The sequence below is a fragment of the Ictidomys tridecemlineatus genome, chromosome 1 (assembly GCF_052094955.1).
Source record: "Ictidomys tridecemlineatus isolate mIctTri1 chromosome 1, mIctTri1.hap1, whole genome shotgun sequence".
Taxonomy (NCBI): Eukaryota; Metazoa; Chordata; class Mammalia; order Rodentia; family Sciuridae; genus Ictidomys; species Ictidomys tridecemlineatus.
This window is the reverse complement of record NC_135477.1, coordinates 53300031-53319674: the sequence shown is the minus strand read 5'-3', so window position 1 is coordinate 53319674 and position 19644 is coordinate 53300031. Positions and strand designations below refer to the sequence as shown.

The 19644-nt window shown below is 38.2% G+C and overlaps 1 protein-coding gene across 1 annotated transcript in view; it reads left to right on the top strand.

Annotated features, from left to right (window-relative positions):
* Mypn (myopalladin) overlaps positions 1-19644 on the top strand; it is a 76147-nt gene that overhangs the window by 26532 nt on the left and 29971 nt on the right. Inside the window, exons 4-9 of the mRNA XM_005325976.4 lie at positions 768-882; positions 2372-2443; positions 9478-9619; positions 11937-11960; positions 14844-14960; positions 16006-16378. Coding sequence (XP_005326033.1) covers positions 768-882; positions 2372-2443; positions 9478-9619; positions 11937-11960; positions 14844-14960; positions 16006-16378 — 843 coding nt within the window. The remainder of the gene's footprint in view (positions 1-767; positions 883-2371; positions 2444-9477; positions 9620-11936; positions 11961-14843; positions 14961-16005; positions 16379-19644) is intronic.

Sequence of the window (19644 nt, the reverse complement as noted above, 5' to 3'; positions counted from 1 at the left end):
GGAAGCTGAGACACAAGAGAGGTAACATTCAGACCAAAGACAGGGAAGCCTTCTGTCAATGGTCATCTCTTCTCCTGGGTTACAGGTGAGAGGCCCATGTGCTAGATCTCAGTCTTTAAGTCCAGTGTTGTTTCTTCCCGACATGCTTCAGGACTGATGTTTTAGCAAGACTGGAACCTTCCACCTTTCCTCTGAATTTAGGTTCTTCCCCTTGCCAGGCTGTCTGGCCAGATCCACAGATCTTTCTGCCTTCCCCACAAACCAAATAATCTTTCCTCCACAACCTTGTCAAGAATACTTCCCGGTTCTTTTGACCTTAAAAAAAATCCCTTCAATTTATGGAAACTTGAAGATTTTGGATGATTATTGCTTTCTGCCATGTCACAATCCCAGAGGTAACAATATACAAAGCTTGGCCTCTTACTTGGAACAACAAGAGGGAAAATACAGACAACAACGAAACAAATCTAAACAAGATATCCTCTGCACAGGGTTCTGTCACATCTTAGATCTCAGGTGTTTTGACTCCCTGGCTACACTGAAAGCAAGTGACCCAAGGACAATGGTGGCATATCCATCTTCATATTTGCATTTCCTAACAAACTATATGGAAAGGAAACTCTCGGTAAACATTTGTAGAATATTGTCAAACAAAGATTTGTATTGCATCCAACTATAAGGAGTGATGACATTATTAGTTTTGCTGACAGACTTTTCACACACATTTATAGTTCTGATTTATAATCTATATTTTAAAAATTTCTCAGAATCCAGAAGCCAAATGAGGTGTCATTACCTCCTACTACCTCTGCCGCCATTCCTCCAGCAGTGCCCCAAGCTCAGCATTTGGTGACCCAGCCCAGAGTGTCAACCATCCAGCAGGTATAAGAATCTAGGTGAAACACAAGTGCCATTGACCGTGATGGACATGCACTGTGACCATGAGCTTCTTGTATAGCATGATCATACTCTTCTTTGTTGCAACTAGTCATCATAATAATCACTTTGGGGACTAGGGGGTGTAGGTTAGTGGTAAATAACTTGTCACTGTAGATTTGTTACATTATCTATCCATGCACAATCAAAGCCCTGAGTTCAACCTCCAGCACTGCAAAAAATTAAATTTAATTTAAAAATAAATTCAACTTAAAAAAACATACAAAATAAAGTTACATGATAATTAATTTGTACTTCCCATGTATGGGGAAAGTGGTTGCTATTGCTTTGTGAACTTCTTACCTAGTTACATGGGCAAATATCAAAGGAAAAGAAGCTCTTTATGAGCTTGTCTCTGACATTCCAGCTTTTTAAAGAGGGATGATTACATATCTAGTGAGCTACCAGCTCTCAGATTGACCCAGGACAAACATTCTATACTGTAAAACTTAGTTTCATGGAGATGCAAAGAATAATACTTCCTGAGTAAGCAGGTACAAAATTATTTTTTAGAAAACAGCAAAAAGGCTCTTTTGAGTCAATAAAAAATAATAATAATATATGCTTATAGCCACACATGGTGGCACATGCCTGTAATTCCAGTAACTTGGGAGGCTGAACCACTAGGATTGCCAGTTCAAGACCAGCCTCAGCAACTAGTGAGACCTTGTCTCAAAAGAAATAAAAAGGGCTGGGGATGTACCTCAGTGGTAATTTGCCCTGGGTTCAATCCCTAGAACTGTAGTAATAATAATAACAACAACAACAATAACAAAATGCTTATTGTAAAAACATTTAAAAAGTACAGACATATACTGAATAAAAACTTTGGCCAAATTTCTACCTCTATGCCCCCTCTTCTCAGAAGTACCTCTTATTAATAGTTTCTAGCAGATAGTTCCAGGCATTTTCTAGGCAAATATAAAAATAAATATGTATGTGTATACTTTAAAACATATAAAATCATACTATCTAAATATGTTCGTAAGATGTTATAGATATGTTTGTTGACCAATGATAATATATTTAAATGTGTTATCTACAACCTTTTTGAAAAAAGTTCAGAATTTCTTCTCTAGCCCATTTAGTAATGCACAGAGATCAAGTTTTAGTCCTAATCCACTGGTTTTTCAAACTGTGATTGAGGCAGCCCTAGGGATTTTATGGGACCTCTTCAGGAGGTTAAGTCCAATTACATGCATCCATGTGAAGGGGCTGGAGTAGAATGGACACTACATATTTTACAGCCACCGTGACCTAGAAAGAAATGCAATCAATTCAGACTGAAATCTGCAGTTTATGATTTATAAACTTAGAAAGTTTGTCTTTTGATTTGGGATTCATTTTACACATCAAATTCTGTAGATTTGTTGTATTATCTATTCATGTAATGATTTTAGTGACCATGACTCTATTGCTTGTTCCCTTCTAACAGTGTCAGAGCCCTACCAACTATTTGCAAGGATTGGATGGAAAACCTATCATTGCAGCTCCTGTGTTTACAAAGGTAATCAAAATATGGCTTCCTTCTGTCCTGGCTTTAGAGACACTGCGGCATCCAAATGAAGTTTATAAAACAAGATTTACTGATTTTATCTCAGGACTTTGGTCTCTTTATAAGTACAAATAAGCTTTAGGGTTTTTTGTTTTTGTTTTTGTTTTGTTTTGTTTGTTGGTTGGTTGGTTTGAGGTAGTTGTCCAAATATCATTCCCAGTCCTTGATTTCTAATGTCAGTTTTTACACTGATCCTGATGGTCACACCTAAGGATCAGGTGATAAGATTCTAATCACTTACTACTCTAGAGGTTTCTCTGGACTTTCAGAAGAATCTAGTTGCAGGTACCTGGTTTTGTGCTCAAGGAGATGAAGTTAAATGCTCTTGGGAGGTTGAATGGAAAGCCTCACTCAAGGACAAAGAGCTTTCTCTTTCTGCTCCATGGTGTCAGCTATTGTGGAGTCATCAAATTCTGAGTCACATAGTCTTTGTATTTAGAACTGGAAAATTCAGTTGGGCACTTTCATTTACAAATGAAAAAAACCTGGGGGGGGGGGAAGCCAGAGAGATTAAGCGATTTGGCCAATGTCACAGGACTAGTTAGTAGCAGAATGAGGATGAGAAACAGGTTCTCCCACTTCTCAGCCTTTGTTCTTTCTTTTATATAACAAACTGTTCATATGTTGCCCCAGACAGTAAGTTCAAAGGTGAAAAAGTTGAGTCACATTGCATTTTTCAGTATTCTGAAGACCAAATAGGTGCAACCTATGCCTGGATTTATGTTCATTGTTTGTATGAACACCCACCTAGGTCTCAAAAGATTTTATCTTCTAAGATATAAGCATGGGTATTACAGAAGTGGTTATCAATTGTGGTTAACTCTCTTCTCCAAGGGTCCATTGGTAATGTTTGGAAACATTTTGGGTTGTCACAATTGGAGGGGGGCTGCTAACATTCTATACTGAATAGGATGGCAGCCCCCAAAATAAAGCATTATCCAGCCCCAAGTGTCAGTAGGAGTGAAGTTGAGAAATCCCAATTTCAAGCAAAATGGTCAAAATGGTCTCTTGCAATGAGTACTAACACTTAAAAGAGCTACGTTCACAACTTCCACAAAAGCATTCATTTCAAGGAAATCCTGACAAATCATACAGACTCATGCAAAATGGTTTTCCAAAATCCATCATGAAGTCTAGCTGTGACTACCTATATCTATATCAGTTAGACACATTTTCATAGGTAAAACAAGATGCCTCTCAATTTTTCAGGTTGGTTTACTATAACCTGCCCCTGAGGTTTCAGTTTTACTATTTTCAAAGACTTGAAATAGAAAAGCAATGTGTTGTGACTAGTGGATACAAGACTTTGAGGAGGAATTAAAGAAGGACCTTTGTGAGGGGGGAGTGTATGTATGTGTGCATGTGTAAAATATAGCTAACAGAGCTTTTTCTTGTCATCTCTTATTGCCGCTGCTAAATCACCTAGTCTTACGATACAGCGTAAGTGCCACAGAAATGTTCTATTTATTTTAATTTGCCATGCCCATTTGTCATACCTTAGAGACTGCTGACTCTTCAAGGCACTAAACCACCAAGGAGTTTATACCTGGTCTCAATAAAGTCTCCTCTCTTCTGTTCTGCAACACCATCTGCCTTACCAGATAGTTGACACCAGAGAGGTGTCCTTATCTCCACTCAATTTCAAATCTTAGGTGCCCTAGTTCCAGGCATTCAGATCACCCAGAGCACATGTGTCTGGTACATTTATCAAAGATAAAGTTGTTTACTCTCTCTTTCCCAATCACCTTGAAAGCTCCCTGTAATGAATAGATAGGAGTTCATAAGGTAATAATAGGTCCAAAGCTATTTTTATTATTTTAACAAGTCTGATAGGAACCTTTAACATTAATTCTTCACACTTCATTTTCACAGGTTGATGAACACATCAGGTTTAGTTGCTTTTGTGTGGTGACTGATCACCTCCTAATTAGATTGGCAGATACATATGCCTTTAATAAATAAAATGGGAAAATGAATTAATCATTAGATAAGGCATTTGTTAGGTAAAAATCTCTGTATGCATTAGCTTCACAGTGGGAAAATAGTCCCTGGTACCTAAACTCTAGGCAGGCTTTCTCCGCCCTCTGGACTTGTGATTTTGCCTCCATAAATGGGATGAGGATTGTACAGACATAGGGCACTAGGATAGGCTGTGGCTCAAATTCCAGAGAGACTTATCAACCACAGTGTGCTTGCGTTAGTTTCCGTCAGCCAGGGCAAGATTGAGGTCATAGTCACTGCCAGTGTCATTAGCGAATTTCTGAGTCAGAGCTACCAAGGATGGTTTCACGTGGCCAGGAGCAATGATAACAGATCATTTGCATATGTTTGTTGGGTTATCCCCGCTCTATTTACTTCTTCGGGAACTTCCGGAGCTCCAGCCCCTGTGACTCACTTTCTATACTGCCCAACAAAGCATTTCTTCACCAGTTATGGCAAGAAGGCTCGTTTTTTGTTTTAAAGCAATGATTAGAGAGCAGAGTTTTATTTAACTCCTTTGGCCATGGAAAATTACTTTCTAAACAAGGTTAAAATGAAAAGGAGAATGGCCCAGAAAAGCAGTGGTAGAGTTTAAGAGAAGGTGATGGAATATATATACACTTGTTCACTGATCTACTTAAGAGAATTTCTGTGTTTTTGTTTGTGATGCCAGGAGCTAACCAAGGGCCTCATACATATTCTGCAAGTGTTCTACCTCTGAGCTCTGAGCTCCTAGCTCCCCAGCCGTCTTAGGTTTTTAAATGCTTTTAATTGTGGGTAGAGCTAGACTATCCTTCATTCTCTATGCAGCATTGAAAATATTTTCACTTTGCCATGGGGGGAACAGGACTCACACTTCTTGAGCAGGAGAGAGGGAGGTGATCAAATTAGAATCTTGCTCCTATCACTGCTCCCACTCAACAGCAGCTGCTCTGGCAGGCTTTCAAGGCTGCATCGGCTCTGGCTCCAACTACTTCAGCAGTAATTTGAAGAGTGCAAGGGGGCAGGGGAAGTGAGAATTTGAAGAGCACTTCATTATATAATAGCAGAGGAGGGAAACCCTGAAATCATGGGGCCCAGTAGTTGAATCCAGACTTCTGAAGATTTCATGGGCTCTTCTCCCTAGCCCATCAATTCCAGAGAATTTTTCACAGAGCACCTGTGACAATCCAGGGGGAAAGGACTTTCAATAAGTTTTTTAATCTGTAAAAACTGCTCTGATCCAACTCCAGCCTAAAGTGCTGTACACATACACTTGCATCATGTCCCAAGGTGCAAAAATATTGACTGGGTTTAAAAACAAATAAAATAATAAAGTGAACCTTGTAGCTGACATTTTTAAAAATTATATTTATTTTTTAGTTTTAGGTGGACACAATATCTTTATTTTATTTTCATGCGGTGCTGAGAATCGAACCCAGTGCCTCATGCGTGCTAGGTGAGCACATTACCACTTGAGCCACATCCCCAGCCCCTAGCTGACATCTTTTAACCAATAAAGGAGATGCTCCTTCTCAAGAATGTCCCTAAATGCTATTTGTGGGAAGAGATCTACCAAGCAGAAATTGTATCTTTTCAACTCACACTTATAGCATCTGGTACTGTGCTTGGCACAAAGCAGGCACATTGTAATATTTATTCTGTGGCAAAGAACTTCCATTTCAGTTAAGAAAGGATTCTTCTTTTTTTCAACATTTTGCGGCTTTAGAGCAGAAGGGAAAAAATTCAATGTCAAATGACCATGCTTCTCAGGGTTTTGTGTTGTCAAGTTATTTGGAAGAATGTTCTCCCAAATGATCAGTATGATGATGACACACAAGACAGAGTTGCACTTTGGACATTGTTTACCTCTGTAGACCTTTGGTTTGGGGATCCATAATTCCTAGTAAAGATTAACTTAATCTTTCCTAGGCCATTTCATTTGTCTTATTCATCTGTAGTGAGGTTAATATGACTGTGACTAAGCATGTACATATCCTATGTTTTAGTCTGTTTCCTGTTACTATAATAAAATACCTGAGGCTGGGTACTTATAAGAGGAAGAGTGTATTTAATTCACAGTTCTATAGGTTCAAGGGCATGACACTGGCATCAGCTTGACTCTAGTAAAAACCTCATGATGGATAGTATCACAATGATGGGTTTGAGAAGGAGAGAACACATGGCAAGAGGGAAGTCAGAGTGAGGGGAGGGGCCGGTAACAATTTCCCATCAGGCCCCACCTCTTAAACATCCCACCATCTCTTAACATCATCACACTGGGGACCAAGCTTTTAACAAATATACCTTTATGGGAGCACTTGAACCATATCCAAAGCACATCATCTTTCCATTAGGAAATAGCCTAAGACCCACTATGACAAACAACTGACTTGGACCCTGATATATGCAATATGGCCAGCCCTCCTTTTTTTTTTTTTTTTTTGGTACCAGGGATTGAACACAGGGTTACTTAACCCCTGAGCCAGATTCCCAGCCCTGTTTTATATTTTATTTAGAGACAGGGTCTCACTGAGTTGCTTAGGGCATTGCTAAGTTGCTGAGGCTGGCTTTGAACTCACAATCCTCCTGCCTCAGCCTCCTAAGCCTCTGGGATTACAAGCAGGCACCACAGTGCCCATCCTAGCTCCTTCTTAAGAGACTTTTCAGAAAGAACAATTTTCAGTGGTAACAACTATTACTGTCCTTATAATTAAGGCTTTCATCAGCTTTCTCTAAGTGGCTTGTAAGAAGACCTTTGGCATCTTTTTTTTTACTGAGTATTGATTCACATTGGAATGAAATTTTACCTCCCATCATGGACATTAGTGGGTTTGTTCCATACACTGTAGCTCAAAGGTATCTTGGCTGGCCTCTCAAATAGAACAAAGGTCTTAGTTTTCAGTGTCAAATGAATAATAACAACCAGCCAGTGTTGGTCTAAATCATAAGTAACACAATTTCACAAGGAAGTCCTTTTTCAAGCAAGGCTTTAGTATATCCTCTGTAGATTGAGAGTTGGCTTACATATCCAAACTGCAAGCCATGTTGAACATATAGATTAACCTCATTTTGCTCACATCCATTTTGTAAGTGTGTCATATTTCATTTAATCCCTTCTGCCACCACCTTTTGTACTGGGGGAATGGTTGGGAAGGGATGGTTTTCTAATGTGTTTGCTTTAAGATGCAATGAAAACTCCACTATGTATGAAATCCAGAGAAATGTCTGATACTGCTAAAGTTTTCCATAGGCCCCAAGGCTCCCATTTTAGCACAGAATTTGCTCAGAGGTCAAGGTGAAGGACATATTCACCTGTTTGCCAGGAGCAGCCAAGACCCATTGATGCTTCCAGCATTTCATTCTTGTCACTGGATGAGGTAGACAAAGAAAAAACAAATTTTCTATAAAATAGTTCTTTATTAATTCAGAAACCATCACCCATCATGAATCACTTCAACAAGCAAATTTGGGGATGGGGGAGAAAAAAACACTAACGTTGAACTACAGTGCCCCCTGGCTGTCACAATATCAACGTACACACACCCCTGAGGTAAAAGTGCGGTTAAAGGCTTGTGGTTTCTTACTTCTTACTCCCCACCCTTGTAGTCCTTAGACAAATGCTATAAATGTGAAAGGCCTTGCACAAAATATTCTAAGTTGTTCGAACAAAAGCTGTAAAAAAACACCACAAATTATTTTTAATAGTGAATGACAAAAGGAAGAAGGAACTACTGACTTTCCCTTTCTCTTACGTAAGAGCCAGTATTTCCTAAATGCAGGTTCAAAAATTGTAATAAAAAAAATCCTTGCAGCCTTTGGTACTTACAGAACTTAGAGAAAGTTTAATCAGAATATTTCCATGTTTATAGTCTTTAGGCCAAAATGGAAAATAAAAATATGCTCTCACACATGCCAAAGAAACATTTCATAATCAAACGGAATACCAACCACACCAAAGAAGGTGTGATTTTTAAGCTCACAAATCATAATGAATGAGGATGTAGTTCTGAAAGAAAAATGTGCATTCCATACTCCCATAGAGTCTAGAATCGACTTTACAATTACAGTATCAACTTCACAATACAAAGTGAATTTTGTAAGCCTTTTATCATGGAGGTGTCGAAAAGCATTTCACAGAATTACAACATATTTTACAATGACTCCATGTGTGACTATGATTATATAAAGGTTGTCATTGTCTATATGCCTCAATAGATCAGTGAGACTGTACTTGTTAAGACCACATAAGGAAAACAAAACAGCAAGATAAAAAGCAATTTCTAGAACAACATAATGTAAACTAAACAAAGCCTTCAAGACAAATCAGTTACTTGGCCACAGAGCTGTCCCACATCCTGAACAACCACATTTCTTTGTGGAATAATACTTTACTTCTGTGTTGAATCACCTAGTATATATTAACCACAGATTTTTAAATTATTATCATTATTGTTATTTCTTCTGAAAACCAAATTCTATGTGGGTGTTTACAAACAGAAGTATTTTACTAAAAATTAGCTTCTTTACTCAAAATGTTTTGCAGGATATTTAATAAATTAACTTAGCACAGCAACAGCTGCAAAAGGAAAAATAGTAGGGAAAGAGCTTTATAGAGGTCAGTGGTTCCACATTAAAAAATAGACTCAAATGTACATCCATGGACTCAAAATTGTAGAAAATTTGGAAAAAAATTCAAATATAAAAGAGAGAGTGTCTTTTTTTTTTTTTTTTTTTTTTTTGATACCAGGGTTTGAACTCAGGGGCACTTGACCACTGAGTCATATCTCCAGACCTATTTTGTATTTTATTTAGAGACAGGGCATCACTGAATTGTTTAGCACCTCACTTTTGCTGAAGCTGGCTTTGAACTCATGATCCTCCTGCCTCGGCTTTCCAAGCCATTGGGATTACAGGCATGTGCCACCACGTCCAGTGAGACAGTTGTCTTTTTCTAAAATTCAACACTGAGACTACATTCCAAAGATATATTCTTTTTGGTTCTAACAATATTCTTCTCATTCTAGATGCTACAAAATTTGTCAGCCTCTGAGGGTCAACTGGTTGTCTTTGAATGCAGAGTAAAAGGAGCTCCATCCCCTAAAGTTGAGTGGTACAGAGAAGGGACCTTGATAGAAGATTCTCCAGATTTTAGGATTTTACAGAAAAGTAAGTTGTTGCTGTAAAACTATTTTTCTGATAATTTATTTTTATAAATTGATTATATGTTTATTTTTAAAGTTATAGCAACTAATTAAAAATATACTAAAAAAACTAAGTAAAAAAATCACCTATAATCATATTCCACAAGACTAAACTCTATTATTATTTGCGTGTATATTCCCCAAGAATTTTTTTCCCATGCATATCCTTTAAAATAAAACTGACATGCTCTTTTTTTGGAAATGTATTTTTTTACTCAATATTTCATGGGCATATTTCTATGTTAATATAGAACTTTATTAGTCTCAAAAAATATCTATTTCATATTTAATCTCCTGTTGAAAATTTAAATTGTTACAGTTTTTTACTACTATAATCTAGGCTTCAATGATGCCAGCAGCACAAATCTTTGTGATTATCCATAGTTGTTACTTTACAATAACTTTCTAGCACTGAATTACTACTGTCAGTACGTAGTTTTTAGGCTTTTATTGTATGTATTGCCAAAATGCCATCTCGAAAAGTGGAGCTAAATTTAGACTGATTATACAATTGATCAGCCAAATTGAGACCCTTTGAGATGTGCAGGGACCCCAAGTATAAACTAGGTCTGTCCCAGACACATGTTGCCCTTCCTATATTCTAGCACAACCAGCAATGCAGGGAAATGCCTTTTGCCTCACATGTTCACCAACAATGGTTGCTAGCCATTTTTTTAAATCTTCACTAATTTTACAGGCCAAGTATAGGAACAGTTATTTTAATCTGCATATCATTAATCAAATATGGGAGAGTACTTTTTTGTATTTATTTAGGTTTTTTTATTTCTTTTATTTCATGTTGGGTTTTGATTCTTTTTATGGTAAGAAAGCTTTATATAGTCAAGTGGTTGATTCTTTTTTTTTTTAATCACATACTTTTCAGCTTGTCTTCCAATGCTTTCTCTTTGATTCTTTGCAGTCCCAAAATAAGTTGCAACTTACTTGCTCCTTTGGTTAACTATACAGAACAATTTACTATAGAAAAAACTTGAGAAGGAAATTCGCTAAAATATTGGTAGTCTTTCTCTGAGCAGCAAGCCTAGGATCAATTATTTTGCTTCCACTTGCATTTTTGTGTTTTTCAGTTTTTCTGTGATGAACATGTATTACTTTTGTTTTTAGTTTTTAGGGGTTTTGTTTTTCTAACGGAGAAAAGAACATGCAAAACTTATTACATGCCTAAAGACATGGGAGTATTAGACTTCTCTTTATCTTTTTGATGAACAAAAATTATATAAACTAGTCATGGTGGTGCACATCTGTAATCCCAGTGGCTCTGGAGGCTGAGGAGGAGCATCACAAGTTCAAAGTTAAGCCTCAGCAATGTAGCAGGCTCTGAGCAACTCAGAGAGATTCTATTTCAAAATAAAATATAAAAAAGGCTGGGGATTGGCTCAGTGGTTAAGCACCCCTGGGTTCGATCCCTGGTACCAAAAAATAAAATTATATAATTTATTTTATACAACATGATATTTGATATATGCATACATTGTGGAATGACTATACTGAGTTAACATGCATTACCTCACATCACCCCCTCCTTCTTTCATGGCTGAATTATTTGCTTTTTTTCTTAATCTGTTTCTTCCAATCTCAAAATGGTATTACTTTGATCAGTGTGAAATATGAATAAGAACTACTCCAGGTTTTAGCAGTAGTATCAGAAACAGTAATATATTCTAATACCATTTAAACTGAGAGGAAAAAAAAAAACTCCAATAGTTCTATCCATGTAGAATATTCTAAGTTCAACAACAATTTATGGAGTGCCTGCAATTCTATAAACATTCACTGAACTCCAGTATCTGGTTCTACAGTGGGCATTTTCAGGTATGCCAAGGAAATTTAAGATATAGAACCTGTTCTCAAGCAATCTATTATCTATTCTGAGGCTCTTGATCCTAGCAACCACAGAGCAAAAGGTATATTCTACATTTTACATGATCTCTCAGTCTTCACGAGCTTTTTTTCAGGTAAGGCCGAACAAGCACCAATCAAAGCAAGTAATTTCAGAGTCCCAGCCAACTCAGGAACTTTTCCTTGCCAAAGGTTTATGTACCCCTGTGGACCCAGGTGTGTTCCAAGATGCAGCAACATCATTTAGATGCTCTCTTGCTGCCCTTTTCTGTCCCTATTGAGGTTGTGGGTGCTTAGGTCATTAACATCGATAGATTAACTTTATCTAATTACTCCTAAGTATGCAAGAGACTACTAAATTCTACAGGAAACTTCTGATTTAAATTAAACAAATGCTCAGAATTTTTTCTTTCTTTTTCTTTTAGAACCTCGATCCATGGCAGAACCAGGTAAAGATCATTACAACGGGGGCTGGGGATACAGCTCAGTTGGTAGAGTGCTTGCCTTGTATGCACAAGGCCCTGGGTTTGATCCCCAGCACCAAAAAACAAAACAAACAAAGATTATTACAACTTTAATTTTTTAATATGTAATGAGTGATTTGATATAGATAAGAACATATTGAAATTACACTGGTGTCAAGAGAAAGAGAAAATTAAAGTTTTAGTAAAAAAAGATCCAAATGAATCCTAGCTATTATAAGAAAATATAATTTGCAAATTTTGAATATATATGCAATACCTGGTATTGATGCAGTGAGTTCTTGATTTTTTTAAATATTTTTTTTTGGTTGTAAATGGTCCTTTATTTTATTTATTTATTTGTTTGTTTGTTGTTTGTTTGTTTATTTATATGTGGTGCTGAGGATTGAACCATTCCAGGCAAGGCTCTACCACTGAGCCACAACCCCAGCCCTAGTTCTTGAGTTTTGAGGATTATTTCCCAGGAATTATTTCCCCACCATCCTTGGCCTCCAATCATACTTAAACTGGGCAGAGCAATTTTTCTGATACCAGATCAATTCCAATTCCACAACCTATGTGCCTCAAATTTGATACATCAAATTTTGAAATTTGCAGAGACGCAATAAAATGTTTAGTTTGATGCTGTTATATTTAGTTGGGGGAATACTAGATGAGATAGATGGAAGTGACAGTAGGTGAAACTCTTACCACTAGAAAATATAAGTCATTCACAAATCAGGATGTGAACATCTGAGCACCCTCTCCATAACCACCTTGAAGAATCAGATTGTTTGTATCCCTGAGTGAGAAAGATGATTTGGAATTCCATTATCATAATTCTTTTTTTCTGACAACTGAATGGAAATGAATTTCACTCAAGAAGACCTTGAAATCCATGTTACTTGACCCTACACTAAGGTCTTAGAGATATTTGGCAAAGACAAGAAGTGGATTTACTTTTTTTTTTGCTTAGAGTGGAGTGGTACTTTGCCCTTCAAAAATGTTCGGGCCTTTTGAAACAGGAAAGCAGGCAGCTAAAACTCAAACCTCGATTCTTTTGTTCTGATGAAGAGAAAATGTAAAGTCAGATAGCAAACATCATACAAGAGAACTTTATGGGAAGTGAAAATGAGGGGAAAATAAAGTAAAAGAAAAGTGAGGCTTAAGCAAAAACACTCTCAAGAGAGAGAATGGGCCGTCTCCAAGTAGAGAACAAAGGAGACAATATTGTCCCCAATTTTATTTCTACTGTTTGATGTTTACCAGAAGTGGGGACCACCTTCCGTACTCTTTGACAATCAGGTGTTCATCTCCTTCTTCAGTGGTGGGGAGGGGGGAGTTTTTGACTTTAGTTGGTCCTCTCCAGAACTGTCATGGTGGCCTTCCTATTTAGGTGGCTTCATTTACAAGTCAATCTCATGTTAATGTGGGCATGGTCATTAGCTGGTCAGAAGTTACCTTAGAGCGAAAGGAATCTTCCTTCCCAGATAATTGGAGACACTGATAGCCATAATTCCTAGCTTTATGTCAACGTCAATAGACCCTGTCAAGAGTTAGTACCATTAATCCTTTTCTCTTGACATATTTCCCAATTAGCTCCTTTTGCTTCTATTTATTTTATTTTTTACAAATTAACTACCACCCTTTGCTTTCTTGTCTACTTTGGAAGTAGTTTAAAGAAGAACCCTAAAGTAATTTAAAGAACACTTGTGACCTTGCCTGCATTTCACTGCTCATTGCTAGCTACTATCAAACCCCTTGATACATCCGATCAGAGTGGGAGTTTTCATTAGGCAGTCAAATACACAAAATAGCTTCGGAATCACCCCCAAAATAAACCCAAACAGGTCCTGCCCTTTTCAGTTCCATGACTGAAAACTCCGCAGCTAGAAAGTTCTTTCTCCCATCTTGTATAATGCAAATACATTTGGAGACAGAACACAGGCAGAATATCAGGCAGGTATAGTGTCCTGTGAATAACTTTATAAGATCATTTTCTGAGAATGGATTGCTGAAAGATAAAGAGTGTGAATGTTTGGAAAAGGGAACAGAAAAGGCAGCATAGGCCAAGGGTTTAGAATAAGGTCTGAGAGTCACCAAAATCAAACTTTGCTTCTACATGATTTATGGTTCTTTAGATAGCAAGTAAAGAAGACTTAAATAAAAACAGCTTAAACAATAATAAAAAAGGTATTTTCTCACATAATAAGACTCCCTAAGAAATGGCAGTCCTGGTATTGGTTACTTTAGCAGCTTAGAGATCATCAGAGGCCAAGCCTTTTTTCCATTTTGCATTCTGCCATCAGCAGAATATTCTCTTAGGCTGCTTCTACTCTTGGACCTAAGATGGCTGCCACAGTTCCAGGTATCACAACCACATGACAACATCCAGAGGCAAAAACAGGAAATTGCACTAGCTTCTGTTCCCTTTAAAGGGCAAGGAAAACTTTCCCAGAAACTCTCTAGCAGATTTTCCATGACATCTCATTGACCAGATAGTGTTACATACTACCACTTAACAAGAATAGTTAGCATGACTGGTTTACCAATCATGATTCATCACCTGAGGTTAAGAGGAGCCAGCTTACCTTAAAGCTGGAAAAATGTTTGGCAAAAACACATCAGAATCTGGGGTGTTAAAAAAAGGTGAGGATGCAGGAAAATAATAAATTTAAAATCTATGTACTTAGCTGTGGGATTAAACCTAGGGCTTCATGCATGCTAGGCAAATGCTCTACCACTGAGCCAAGTCCCCAGCCCCTTTTTACTCGTATTGTCTTTTGTAGAATCATCTAATTGATATTAGTAAATTCTGTAATTTCACTTTCATGATTAAATCAGTAATAATTCTGTTTTATTGACATGTAGAGGAAATTTGCACTTTGGTCATTGCTGAAGTGTTTGCAGAAGACTCTGGCTGCTTCACATGTACTGCAAGCAATAAATATGGCACAGTGTCAAGCATTGCACAGCTGGACGTGAGAGGTAAGGCTTCTTAAGTGCCAGAATAGTTTAGACTGAGTTGGAGTGTGAGTGTGCAGAGTTTGTCATCCTTCCTTAGTGTTTCACATATGAATCAAAAAAGAATTTAATTAAGAAAAATGTTCTTGAATCATGTCCAATATTCAATTTCTTATTGTATTTAAAGCCACCACCTGTACCACCTCAGTTTTTCAGCTATTGCTTTCATACTTCATAAGAAAACCTCTCCTTAGGGTTTTTTGTTTGTTTTTGTTTTGTTTTGCTGTGCTGGGGATCAAACATAGGGATTTGTGTATGGTATGCAAACTCTCCATCACTGAACTACATCCTCAGCCTTCCTTGGTGTTATATGGATGACTAGACACCTAAATTTTTATTTATTTATTTATTTTTATGTGGTGCTCAGGTTCAAACCCACAGCCTCACGTGTGTGAGGCAAGCATTCTACTAGTGAGCTACAACCCCAGCCCTAAATCTTTTTTTTTTTTTTCATCAGGGATTAAACCTATGGGCGTTTAACCACTGAGCTATATATCCCCAACACTTTTTTAATTTTGAGACAGGGTCTCGCAAAATTGCTTAGGGCCTCACTGAGTTGCTGAGGCTGTCTCTGAACTTTTGATCCTCCTGCTTCAGCCTCCTGAGCCACTGGAATTACAGGTGCATGTGCACCACCATGCCTGTCTTAAACACCCAAACTTCTTTCCAAAAAAATTGCTTATTTTTCATTTTGTTTTGTTGGCTTTTTGTTTTTGTTTTTGGTGGTGCTGGGGATCAAACCCAGAGCCTGTAGACTACTAAGTATGTGCTCTACTACTGAGCAATATCCACAGCTAAGTACATAGATTTTGAATTTATTATTTTCCTGCATCCTCACCTTTCTTTAACACCCCAGATTCTGATGTGTTTTTGCCAAACATTTTTCCATTGTACACTTACCTGGTTTGATTACTGTCCCTTTCGTACATGTGCCCCAACCTGAGGTTACAATCCCATTCAACCTTGTTGGGTAAGGCTAACAATTCAGGTCATGTGATTGTCCTTTCAGGAAATGAAGACCTCAGCAATAATGGGTCTCTTCACCCCGCCAACTCCACCACCAACCTGGCTGTTCTTGATCAACAGCCATCCCCACCCAACCCAGAGCCTCCTTCTGTGGAACAGGCCCCCAAACCCAAACTAGAAGGGGTTCTGGTGAATCATAATGAACCCCGGTCCAGCTCCAGGATTGGGCTCCGTGTACACTTCAACCTGCCTGAAGATGACAAAGGAAGCGAAGCATCCTCTGAGGGTGGAGTTGCAACCACCAACCAGACCAGGCCCAATTCCTTCCCGGAGAGATTCAACGGACAGGCCACAAAAATCCCAGAGCCTTCCTCACCCGTCAAAGAGCCCCCTCCAGTTCTGGCCAAACCCAAACTGTAAGTAAAAAAATTAGAATGAATAACCAAGAGTATGTTGAGTCTAATCTTCTTAAAAATGATGGATTTGGGGCTGGAGTTGGGGCTCAGTGGTAGAGTGCTTGCCTGACATATGAGGCACTGGGTTTCTATTCTCAGCACCACATGTAAATAAATAAGTAGAATAAAGGTCATGAACAACTAATATATATATATAAATTTTTTTAAATGATGGATTTGGAAAAGGGAATTATCAAACAAGAAAATATGCATCAAGTACATTGTAAAAGTACATCCTTGCGGTGGTGCACTTATAATCCCAGTGGCTCAGGAAGCTGAGACAAGAGAATCTCAAGTTCAAAGCCAGCCTCAGCAACGTCGAGGCACTAAGCAACTCAGTGAGACCCTGTCTCTAATTAAATATAAAATAGGGCTGGGGATGTGGCTCAGTGACCGAGTATCCATGAATTCAGTCCCCAGTACCCAAAAAAAGTATATCCTTACATCACTGTGGATTTACTTTCACAATCATCCATGTTATTAATGTTCTACCTCAAAACACTGTTCAGAAAGACACTTGTCTAAGGTCAGAGTTCTCTGGGTAAATGTCTATACTCTTATTTATTTATTTATTTTTCAGTACTGGAGGTTGAACCCACAGGTGTTCTATCATTGAGCTATATCCCTTTTTGTTTTGTTTTGAGACAGAGTCTCACTCAGTTGCTGAGGCTGGCTTCCAACTTGTGATCCTCTTAAGTTGCTAAGATTAGAGGCGTGCACCACCACACCCTATTTGTGCTCTTTTTCTAAAGCCCTTTCTTCTGTCTAGTAACATTGATAGTCTGTGATTTCAACCTTGTGTTTCCCATTTCTGCTTCAATTTAAGCTTTTGTAGTGATTATGGAAAGCTATTTAGTTTTTTTTTTTAGATAGTTCTCTGCTATTGCTGGATACACTATATTAATCATAGTAGGTTTTATATAAATATCACTGGATGAAAGAAGTGATGGTTTTGTGATTCAACCCAGAAACTGTGGTTGTACCATAACTCTCTAGAGAACCTCTGTCAGAGCTGTGTGGCAATGTTTGATGATCATACAAACCAAAGCAAATACAAAGAATAGCTGGGTGCAGTGGTGCACTCCTGTAATCCCAGAGGCTTGGGAGGCTGAGGCAGGAGGATTGAGAGTTCAAAGCCAGCCTCAGCAAGGACAAGACACTACGCCAACTCAGTGAGACTCCATCTCTAAAAAAATAAAAATAAAACAGGGCTGGGATGTGGCTCAGTGGTCCAGTGCCCCTGAGTTTAATCTCAAGTACCATTAAAAAATAAAAAATACAAAGCATGATACTAGTATGTTCAGTTTCATCTACACAACAAAATGATAGAAATTATGTTTATAATTCCACAAAACTTTTTAAGTATCAACAAGAACATCTACAGCAATAGTGTTCCCACTATGAATTGCTCACTACTAACCATGAAATGTTCATGGGACACAAGTCATGCTGTTTAGTTTTGTTACTGAACCAGGCAGGCCCATGTTGCCCACCACACAGCATGCCAATCACTGAAACCAAGAGTTTTGCAAAAGAGAGTTCATTCATGAGGTGTGCAGATGGGAGATCAAGTCTTAATCTGCCTCCCTAAAAATAAAGTTTGGGGATGTTTATTGGCTAAGACGTGGGGAAGGGTGATCAGATCAAAATTCATCAACTGTAGGGGCTGTGGGTTTGGCTCAGTGGTAAAGTGCTTGCCTAGCATATGCAGAGCTCTGTGTTATACCCAGCAATGCAAAAAATAAAAATAAAAAGGAGAGAGACAAATGTCATCAACTGTTACCATCATGAGAAACAAGTAACTAAGAGCAGGTGAAGGCTAGAGGGTTTATTCAGGAACTAAGAGAGAAGGTTTATTTAGATCATCCCTCTGTTTCAGTTCTATATTCTTAACACATAAGGCAAAATTCTGGGCATAAAATTCAATTTTATAAAATGTGTCTAAGCAAGTCACTTCCATAAATGTCTCAGTGCCCTCAAAGTTCTGCCAGTCTCAGGAAGCAAAAATCCACTTAAAGTAAAAAGAAGGAAGGAGATTATTGAAGGGATATAGACAGGAACAGAAAACAAAACTCTCCCTGCAAAAGAACTGGAGAGCTGGGAGCTAGGCCTCCTGGCCTGTGACTCACTGAAGCTCATCCAACTGACTCACCTTCTGTCTGAGTGTCTCTTTGTTTTTCTTTACATATCTGCTCTATTCTTCACCATTTGGCAGACTTATCAATTCTTTTGTGACCCATCATGACTAAGTTCCCCCTCTCTAACATGATCTGTGCCAAATACCACACCTGATTTACTTGTTCTCAGCAGCTTGATTCCAAATTCTAATTGGTCCAGACTGGTCAGGTGACCACCCCAACCTAGCTGTGCAGAGGATTTGTTTGGAAGGAAGAAAAGATCAGGAATCATGTATGGAAGTACTCAAAGGAGGGAGTTGTGGGGAATAGGTAACTCCAAACAACGTCCTTGGGGATTGCCTTCTTTGTAGGGATTTCTTTTACTCAGGGACTGTGTTAGGGGCTATTAGGTATGTTGGTTAGGGTTAAATGGAGCTTCATATTACAGAAAGCCAAAATAAACAAATGAGGGTTTATTTTCTCTACAAAAAGGGAAGTAAGCAGGGCATTCTGGGGCTGTTTTGGTAGTTACATAGTCATGAAGAGCCCAGTGTCCGCCAGTCATGGGGTACCACTTATAATCCCAATGACTCTAAGTCTGAGCCAAGAGAATCGCAAGTTCAAGGGCAATTTAGTGAGAACCTTTCTAAAAATAAAAAATAAAAGAGCCGGGGGTGTAGCACAGTGTTGGAACACTCCTAGGTTCAATTCCCAGAACATAGTACAGGGGGGAAAAGTCTCCTCTCTTTCCCATCTGCTATCTCCAATGCTAGGGACCTTCTGTAGTCCAAGATAGCTGATGATCATCTAGTCATCATGTTTGCATTTCAGGTAGCAGGAAGAGTGAATGGGCAAAAGTCACATTCTTTTTTTTTTTCTTTTTTCTTTTTTTAGTTGTAGGTGGACACAATACCTTTAATTAATTAATTAATTAATTAATTTTTTGTGGTGCTGAGGATTGAACCCAGTGCCTCACATGTGCTAAGCAAGAACTTTACCATTGAGCTACAACCCCAGCCCAGGAGTCACATTCTTAATGTCAGAAGCCCTTTTAAGGAATCTTTTTAGAGGTGTCATCAAAAATCTTCTGCTTATATCTCATTGGCCAAA